This window comes from Trachymyrmex cornetzi, unplaced genomic scaffold (genome assembly GCF_001594075.2).
Source record: "Trachymyrmex cornetzi isolate Tcor2-1 unplaced genomic scaffold, Tcor1.1 scaffold45, whole genome shotgun sequence".
In the NCBI taxonomy this organism is placed as follows: Eukaryota; Metazoa; Arthropoda; class Insecta; order Hymenoptera; family Formicidae; genus Trachymyrmex; species Trachymyrmex cornetzi.
In genome coordinates this window covers 238888-249339 of record NW_017299289.1, presented here as the reverse complement: position 1 = coordinate 249339, position 10452 = coordinate 238888, and the positions used below count along the sequence as shown (strand labels likewise).

General features: G+C 32.7%; 2 protein-coding genes across 2 annotated transcripts; one reads left to right on the top strand and one right to left on the bottom strand.

The window, feature by feature from the left end:
- Positions 1-1669: 1669 nt before the first annotated feature.
- Positions 1670-4057, top strand: LOC108764703 (putative RNA polymerase II subunit B1 CTD phosphatase RPAP2). Its single transcript, XM_018513047.1, has 6 exons — positions 1670-1917; positions 1986-2100; positions 2197-3273; positions 3339-3499; positions 3603-3785; positions 3883-4057. Exons 1-6 carry the CDS (start codon positions 1865-1867, stop codon positions 4055-4057), a joined length of 1764 nt encoding a protein of 587 aa, XP_018368549.1. The 5' UTR covers positions 1670-1864.
- A 353-nt stretch (positions 4058-4410) lies between these two features.
- Positions 4411-9696, bottom strand: NELF-B (negative elongation factor B). The gene is made up of 8 exons (XM_018513138.1): positions 9327-9696; positions 8254-8733; positions 8028-8195; positions 7577-7702; positions 7232-7501; positions 5202-5486; positions 4885-5085; positions 4411-4635 (listed from the first exon to the last, which is right to left on the bottom strand). Exons 1-8 carry the CDS (start codon positions 9453-9455, stop codon positions 4471-4473), a joined length of 1824 nt encoding a protein of 607 aa, XP_018368640.1. The 5' UTR covers positions 9456-9696; the 3' UTR covers positions 4411-4470.
- Positions 9697-10452: the final 756 nt, after the last annotated feature.

Sequence of the window (10452 nt, the reverse complement as noted above, 5' to 3'; positions counted from 1 at the left end):
TGCTTGCTGACCAAATGTCAGATCACCTTCTTCACGTTAATGCTTTATCACTATCTCATTATATAAATTGTCTAGATACTTGAATTCCTCTTCCGTCAATTTTATAGCCCCGTTCTTTCCATGAAAAAAGTTGTCTCTAACAGAGTCAGTGTTTACGCTTATCAGAACATGTTGAGCCAGTAGCACTTCCTTTACCTAAACCAAAATCATATTTTCTTAAAATTACAACTTATATAATATATGTAAGAATGTATAATAATTGTATAATAATTTAATTGTATGTAATTCTCATATTTTTACACATGTATAATATGTATAATAATACATGTATATCTTAGCGTATTTGATATTAAAAAGTATACAACGTTAAAAATTGAGAAGCTATAATTAATTTAATATATTTTTAAGGAATATCTACTTAAAATTGACAAAAAGATTCGTAGTTTAAATATATTGCATTAAAGCGTGTTTAGGTATAGAGATATTATATACATGAATATATTATATTAAAACTACATTAATAAAAATATATCGAAAATATTTATTGATCAAATTACTTACTTGAAACTGGTTTTAGTTATCGAAAAGTAAGATTGCACTGCATCATCCATGAGGGAGTGTGCCTTGACGAAATTAACAGTTTGGCAGTGTTCTGGAGTCGTTAACACAGGCACCGGGTCTGAGCTCAGGTACCTTTTCCTATTTTTTGAAAAATCGTTTCACGTGTTTCAGCGTTTTTTTTTAATGTTGGAAGTTGTCGAAATATTTGACCGTCCCGGTACATAATTGACACCCTGTATGTAAGAATGTATAATAATTATATAATAATTTAATTGTATGTAATTCTCATATTTTTACACATGTATAATATGTATAATAATACATGTATATCTTAGCGTATTTGATATTAAAAAGTATACAACGTTAAAAATTGAGAAGCTATAATTAATTTAATATATTTTTAAGGAATATCTACTTAAAATTGACAAAAAGATTCGTAGTTTAAATATATTGCATTAAAGCGTGTTTAGGTATAGAGATATTATATACATGAATATATTATATTAAAACTACATTAATAAAAATATATCGAAAATATTTATTGATCAAATTACTTACTTGAAACTGGTTTTAGTTATCGAAAAGTAAGATTGCACTGCATCATCCATGAGGGAGTGTGCCTTGACGAAATTAACAGTTTGGCAGTGTTCTGGAGTCGTTAACACAGGCACCGGGTCTGAGCTCAGGTACCTTTTCCTGAGCTACTCGCAGCCAGTTGCTGTTTCACGATGTCTCGGTATTCCGACCTTCCAAGAATGATGATAATAAAGTGCGAACTTGTCCATCCGAATCATAAACACGTGTATCTCATTTATGTGAGCCGCCACGATTGCACTTGCGTAACACGCACCTAATTACGCGAAGATTCCGGAGACGCTAGATTGTGGGCGTCTCTTGTTCTTTGAAAGCACCCTGGACTTTCCCAAATCGTCGAGCGCTTTGAAAGCACCGTGAACTCGTGGATGCAACGACCGGCAAAAATGGCAATTCGTTTATTCGTTGTTTGCGCATCTTGCTGATGGAGCTGCGCCTGCGCGCGCACTCCCGATATTGCCTGGATCGGCCGCCATGTTGTTTCCTATTACCTAATACTAGCTTCACCCCCATGATCTTCCATTTATATATGTTCTGAGCCAGCACTCATCACTTTTTCTGACAAATGAAGGTTAATCTCCAATAACCTTTGCTAATTACGAGTGCGCGAAATAGAAAAGTTATTTTGAGGTACTTATAATTGCAAATTATTTTACCACGTTATCTGATATATCGTCTTTTGCAACATAAAACGAATAACACTGCGACGATGTCAACAACGAAGAAACAAATGACTGAGAAGAAGAAATTGAAAAAGATGAGGTAAGTTCTCTTGTATGCATCGGAAATGAATGAATTGCCTTTTTCATTTGATTAAATTTTTCTTTAAGCAAGGAGCAGATGCAGCTGGCTATAATAAAAAAGAAACAGTGTGATGCGAAAGCTCTTGCAATAGTTATGCAGCTTCTGGAATTGCATGTGGATCCTGACTGGCTCCTGCAAAATGTAAGTGCGCTAACAAATATTGTCTCTATATTTGGGCAGTTCGAGTATTCGACAACAAGATCTCAATAATTTAGCATGATTTTATTGCTCTTATAGCTAGGATTTATAAGTAAGAATCATATGGAAGATGTGATAGAGGAGAGAGCATTAGTAAAGTTATGTGGATATGTTCTTTGTCCGAATCAGTTGACTGTCATTATCCGACAACAGTATCACATATCAACGCGTAAGAATAAAGTGTATGATGTCAGCAAACGGAAAAACTTTTGCAGTTCGTTGTGCTTTGGGGCGGCTAATTTTCTTCTTGAACAAATGCTTGAGAGTCCGCTCTGGTTGAGAGAGAAAGAGGATATACCAGTCTTTCAAATTTTGCCTGTTAACTCTAAGCCTACGTGTGGAGAGGAAATTGACGTTGCTGGTGAAAGTAATTATGATAATAATAATATCCAACAAGTAGATGTAAATCTAGAGAATTTAGAAATAGAAATTGCTGGCCAATCTGGGAATATTTTACATTTGCATAAACACAATAGGGATACAAAAGATAAAATTAATGTAGATATATTTGATAATGAAATATTGCAGCCTCAATTGGGCAAAGTAAGTAACAATGAAGATGACATTAGTGAAAGGTTACAGCCTCAAACATCTCAATCAGTCGAAATAAGTAACAAGAATGATGAAAATGAAACGAAATTAGAACCTCAGATAGATGAAGTAAATAATAGTCTTACTGATAAAAATATGAAACAATCCCATTTGGATAAAATGTACAAGAATAATACTGTGATTTCTTCTGCATCTACGTATGATGAATATAGGAAAATAGGAGAGACAAGTAGAATTAATAAAAGTAAACAGTACAGGCTGAAAAAAACTGATAATGCAGGAGTACAAAATAATATTTATCTCAAAGTTGCAATTCATGTTGAAGAGAGTGTTAAAGAATGGGTTACAAAAAATACTCTTTGCCTTCTAATGGGCGAAGAGAATGAAAGAAATCAGTTATTAGAAAAATTTACACAGTACGATAAGTATCAACAGTTGTGTAAAAAGTTAAACAAATTGCAAATGGAAGATGAAAAGGAAGAGCGTGATTTTAAGAAAAACGATCTCAAACCTCTACCCCACTTCTCCGTGCTCCAAGAGGATGGAAAGAAAATGGAATTAAAGGTACGATCGAATATTAATCTTAATTTGAAAACAAAATGTATCGACTAATTGTAATGTGTACACAGGTACGTGCATTTTACGAAGGTCAAATGAAGATTGCACCATCTGAGGATAGTAATGAAGAATTAGAAAGTAAAGATAATGTTGAACCTATATTACCATTAACAGACACTTACACGCCTAATGCACTTCGTCACCGAATTTTCTTGGATAACCTTAATAAAATGTAATAATTTCTCCATTTCTAAGTGATGATTAGAGATCAAATGTTAAAAGTTTGGTATCTGAAATTCAATCATTATAGTTATTAATGTATTTGTTAATTACAGATTGCCAGATTTGATGTGCGCTTTAACAACCAATACTAATATTTCTTCACTAGCACAATGTACTTATAATAACGAAAAATACTCACTAATCAAGATTTTGACAAGTACTTTTAATTTATCTGCTACAAATATTGTCTTTAAAACCGCTGAATGGATACTTGTGGGACTCGTCATCATTAAAATGTAAGTTTAATTGCAATGTCTAATCTAAATATAAAATGAATTTTAAAAATACTATATAAAAATATATTATATTATAAAAATAAATATATAATTCCAGGTTAAGCTTGATTGATACACAATTGCAATTGTTGCTCCGATCTAAGCAAGCTTCAATGTACACGTCTATGATTCTGACAACATATAAATTAGATTCTAATTATTTAGATAGATTTATAATGGAAATAACAAACAATGTAGATGCATTTAAATCAAACGATAACAATGCTAAATAAAAATTGAAATATAGTTTATTAATATTAAAATTACTCTTATATTTTTTTAATTTTATTCTTACATTTAATTTTATATAAAATCTTTTCTGAAAAAATATATTGATTATAAAAATATCGCAATGATATTTTGTTTAGGTTATCTGAATGTTTTTTTACAATAATTTTACTCCTATTTTATAACTGTATTTTTTATGTGTATACTTTATTAAAAAGTATTGTAGCATAAATAAAAGATTTCTTCCAAAATTATAAATATATATAAGACAAAAAATTAAATTAGATGTATAAAAATTTAATTAATTAAATTAGAAGATATATATCAATGACAGTACACATCACAGTATGATCACTCTTCTTGTACTCTTAAACTGAGGAAGCTCAAATCACTTTTTTTTATCTTGAATTAGATATTATTAAAGTGTGCTCGATGTTGATGGTGGCATTCCAGTAAACACAGAAGGAGAACAGTCTAGACTTAACGGATCCATTTGAGTTGTCACTGCTAACTGGTCTTCTGTAGCATGATTACCAACTTTATCACGTAGAGATTCGTAAAGACTGTGGACTGCTTCGTTATGCTGTAAATTTAAAAACATTAAATCAATAATTTTACAGTGGGATGTCATGTGGCTCTGTGTAAGAGCGACGGATTTTTAACCGATAGTTCAAATCCCGCATTCCGTATATGCGGAAAAATTTCGTAATCGTAATCCAACAATTTAAGATTATATATACTACATATATAATAAAAACAGAGTATCTTTAAACTCAGTTATCCCATTTAATAAACATATAACGGACTTTTTCTGAATATTGTAAAGTATTACCTGACTTGTTGGTTGTAAGGCTTTCAATAATGAATGTAATCGCGTGGATGGTAATTTAGGATGTATGTACCAAAGTAATTTTAACAGATGTCGTGTGACGTTGTCCCTTCCTAAACCGGCCAAGAAGAATTCGTCAAAAATTACTGTACAAAACGATTCGTTTGAAAATTCGTCAGCCATGTTTAATATTAATAACGAAACCTGCAATTGAAAATCAACAACTTTATCAATACAAAAATTTGTAATTGATATTTAATTTTAATTATGATAAATAACAATGTCGCTCAATAAATAAGATAATACAACAAATGTATTACCAGCGTGTGTAAAAATGGATCTTCAAAAGCCCGTTGTGCTTGGCAGTTTGGCAATGTTGCCAGGACTCTCATCAAGCCTCTAGCATCTCCTCTGCCCCTTCCAACTCCACCACCACCTCCTACGTGCAATGCATAATACATGGAGAGAACTGCCGCTACTCCAGAAAGCTGAGCATATGCTTGGCACGCATCGGGAGGTGGTCCAGAATGTTCTATAATTGCGATTGCACTTTCCCTTTCATCGGGTGGAAGTCTACAGTTGAGTTGCCTTATTTGATCATCAACCTAAGAAATCATTATTTTTATATATTTGTATTTTTATATTCTTCAAGTGCCATACTAGCCCCAGAAAATTAGATTTTTTTGGAGGTAAAAATGCCATAAAAAATTTGTTTGCGAGAAGTTGTTCGAAATGATTATACTAAAAATCATACTAAAAGACCTGACCACCAGCGTACTTGGAAAACTTTCCAGCTTCAAAAAACTGATCAAAAATGCAGTTTAAAAAAAAATATCTGGGAAAGTATCCATTTTATCGAAATAAAGATCATTATCAAAATGAAAACTGATAAAATTGCGAACAATTTTGTTTTTTTTTTCTTAAGGTCGTACAATCAATATTATATTATATAATAATTTCCGCGATAAAATTTTTTTTTAAATGTGTTTTTAGTCATTTCGAGAATGAAATGATTTTTCACGAAGATTACTAAATTCGAATTACTGAATCGATCCCTACAAAATCCTTTTTTATTCATCCTTATACAACCAATAGTTTCCGAGATACAATTTTAAGAATGTTTGCTTTTATTTTTGAACAAAACTTGTTTTTTAACGTTTTATGTAAACATCTCGAATTTGGTTACTCTCCTATGTAAAAAATACTTATTATAAAATCGAAAAATTTTTTAATTTCCTATAAAATCATTTTTTATTGAATTTTGTATGATGGATAGTTGTCGAGATATAAATAAATTTTCTCAAATTGTAATAGATTTTAATAAATAACTTGCTTGTGACTTATCGTAAAAAATGTAGATAAACAGTCTTTAAGCTTATAAAATTAGCTCGAAAATGTTTTTTTTTTTAACCTCGTATGTATTGAACCTCGAAAGCATTGATCGTATTACCTTAAAAAAAAAAAAAAAAAAAAGTACAAAATTGTTCGTAATTTTATCAGCTTTCTTTTTTGATAATAACCTTTATTTCGATAAAACGAATATTTTCTGAGATTTTTGAAAGATTTTTTTATCAGTTTTTTGAAGCTAGAAAGTTTTCCAAGTCCACTGACAGTCAGGACTTTTAGTATGTTGTATAATACGTCATTTCGAACAACTTTCCGCAGACGAATCTTTTATGGCAATATTTTTTACCTCCAAAACGCAAAAAAAAATTAATTTTCCTGGGCTATACGCTATTACCAGCGTGTAGGTGCCTCCCTCTCATATATCTTTGCGCGCATACTGATCGTACACAAGATATATGGGGATCTACAGTTTAAACGCCAATTTCGAGCAATTTTTAGTAGAAAGTTTCCTGGGAAAGTATACTACTTGATGGTTTGCCATTGCCTTCCGAGAGAAGCTACGAGTGTACAAAAATTTTCTACCGGGGATTGAACTCGAGATCTCTAGGGCTATATTCAGATTCCCACCCAAGTATCACCCAGGTATCACTCCATTCTTGGGTCTGTTTTCTGTGGCTGAACTAGTGTACATTTTTAGAACTTAAAGTGAGATAGATATACATTTGATATTTGTCAAAAGTGAGAAACAGAGTTCTAGAGCAGTCTAGTGCAGGAACAGAAAACAGAAACACTTATTTCTTACCAAACGTTACAACAAACAAGGATGATACAACACCTGGGTGGGAATCTGAATATATCCTAGTATAGTAGACCAGTGCACAGTCTGCTATACCATGCTCATACTCCTTTTTTTATATTATATTAAATTATATTAAATTGTTATATATTATTATATTAAATTATAAACTCTATATAAACATTTTAATTATTCCATATAAATTACCATAAGTGACATAAGTGCTGGCAGGAACTTTGTGACAACTTGACTGTCCAGTTTTGGTTCCTTAAAGTCTTGCGAATCAATCATTTGCCAAGCAGACAGTCCGAGCGCGAGCATTCTTAACAACAATACGAGCACTGCATTTTCTCTGGGTAATGCCTCACAATTTATCAAATGAAGCGCTATTTTGATTGCACTGCTAGCGAGAAAATTCACTGCATAGGGATCGCACAAAATCATACTTAGATCCCCTAACACCTGCTCCTGTCCTCTCTATACAAAACTACAAATCAATACCTCTTTCTTTACGCAAATAATGTTATGAAATACAATTTTGGTTCAATTTACCTTAATACTGTCCAAAAAGCCTTGCAATTCACGAGATCTTTTAACATCCACGTTTTTTTCTCTAATGCATGCGTCCAGACACCACGTAAACTTATGACATGGATCTACAGAAATAATATCTTGTACCTGGCAACAAATAGTACATTCAATAAAATTGAAGCGATGTAAATTAAGTTATATATCAAGTTCTGCTAGAATGTTGCATAGCTCCATGTAGAAGTGATGGACTTATAATTGTCTTGGGCTCGATTGCTTCTACATACAGATTTCAATCTTTAAACAATAACAATAAAAAAAATGATCCTCCAGAGTAAAAATTGGATTAGATAAAAAATTTTTTTGCTGTATAGAGGTTCACAACTTCTTTCCACAAAAATTATAGTTGTAATGCAATTTGAAAACTTTGATCTCTCGAGCTGACAAAATAAATTGACATGTTGAATATATTTACCTCTAAATCATGTAACGCCATTAACAGTTCTGCTCTGAGAGTACAGTAGTGGATATTCTTTGTGCGTAAAAACAAAGTCCTTAAAAACTGCAGTACCATATCATACAATTTTACACTATGTCCAATCATATGAGCTAACTTCTGTACAACTTCACCTTGTCTCCTTACCTATGCAAAATGAGAGAATTATACAATGCTAATTCAAGTACAACCAATTATACTATACCTTCGGAGATGGCATAAAAAATAGACTGTTCAAGTTGCGATGATCAAATAGAATCTGTTCTTTCTCGATGATATAACGACTGAACAACGGCGAGACTTCATCGCCAAAAAGACTTTGATTATCCTTCCATATCTGACGTTTTACTTCTGTATCGGCGTCATTGTACAATTCTCTTTCCCAAACCAACACTCGCAAGTATTTGTCATCAATGTGTAAGGTATTCTTTAGGATGCACATAACAACAGGTCGCAAAGCGTTGACTCTGACAGCAGGAAAACTTTTCGATAGCAATTCCTTCATTCTCTTGTCTCCAGACGAACCTTTATCTGCCCTTTCCACGCCAATCTCATCAATTTGCTTGATCAGTTTCTCCCGCAGCTCCTCAAGAACGGAGGCATGGAAATCTAACCTTCTCACTCCATGCAGGTCGAGCAGAGGTAACATAGGTCGTAATGAAGGTAATAATATGCCATTTTCCAGCTAAAATGAAACATTATTGCTATGCAAAATGCTGTATATTTAAAATTATATAATAGTATAATGGCTCAATAATTTAAAAAACAAGTTAAAAGAAAAAGGGCTACGAGCCAGAAATTTTACGTATAAAATTGTAAATAAGTAAAAAAATGTCTCGATAAATTAATTATGAACTTTAATAACATGCCAGCTAACAACAAACGTTTCGATCACGATCGGATCATTATCAATGTTTACAAAATATATCTAAACGGTAAAAAACATAACATAAAATCGATCAAAAATTGGAAATATACATCGCATTGTATAACTATATAATTGTTGGTATCAATAAATTAAGATGAATCTTCGTCTTGTTAGTTAAAATGAACAGTACATACATAAAAAATACATACATTAGAATTTGTCAAAAAAGTAAAAATTTTATACTATGGTCGGTCGATGGCAAATAAAAATATACTTTGCAATGTCAAGACAACTAACCCCGTTGGTATCCATAATTAAAGAATCTTCGTCTTGTTAATAAAATTGTACAGCAAAAGAATGCTGTATATTTACTAACTTATGCTCGATGAATGGTGCTGTTGATCTTTTACCTGAAATCCCTCGATAGCTTTCAGTGGATCTGTACAACTTGTTAAAGCGTCTCTCAAATACACTTGTCCTGGTATACCAAGATCCTCTAGTCCGTTGCCAGTCTCACCGTTACTCTTCGCCGAATTCATGATTCAGTTTTATTATACAGTATAAAATATAACACGTCCACTTGCACCCGTCGACTTGATTATGTACTTGTATCGTAGATTGAAATAAATCTGTTATTTTCTTACAGAATAAATTTTATAATTCAAAATCGTTATTTACTATTGACAGTAATAAATATTTGTAAATTGCTTGATATTTTTCTCACACTATCAATCCAAACTTGAGAATACCCAAATTATTCTAAAACCTACTTGGCCTGCTTGGCCATGTGACTATCCGTAAACTGGAGTCCTACCCTACACTCTACAGTAAAGTAATTAGTGATGCCAGACTTGGCCCGCACTCGCGCATGCGCGTTGTTTACAGCTGAGTCTTAGGGCCTGCGCACAATAGAGGAACAAGAATTAGATATTAAGATTTCAACCTATCAGAAACCGTGTATTCCAATGTAATCAGTTTCTGATAGGTTAAAATCTTAATATCTAATTCCTGTTCCTCTATTGTGCTCAGGCCCTATCTCCATGTATTGTAGACGACGCCTTAAGCCCATGACACATACAAGAACGTAAGGCCGTAACCCCGGATCTACAATAGGTGTTTTAAGCCTTAAGCCGTAAGAAATTGACCAATCACAGTCGTTTATTCTTCTCGGATTCGACTGTAAGTCCGGATCTACAATAAGGTTTTAAGCCTTAAGCCATAAGAAATGGGCGAATCACAGTCGCTTATTCTTCTCGGATTCGACTGTGATTGGTCAATTTCTTACGGCTTAAGGCTTAAAACCCTATTGTAGATCCGGGGTTATAGTCGAATCCGAGAAGAATAAACGACTGTGATTCGCCCATTTCTTATGGCTTGAGGCTTAAAACTCTATTGTAGATCCGGACTAATGCGCAAGCAGTAAGTGAATTGACCAATCACAGTAGAGACCGTAAAACCAGTAGCGAATCCAATGTTACGATTTCCTTACTGATTATGTCTTACGGACTTACGTTTTTCTATGTGCTCCTGGCTTTA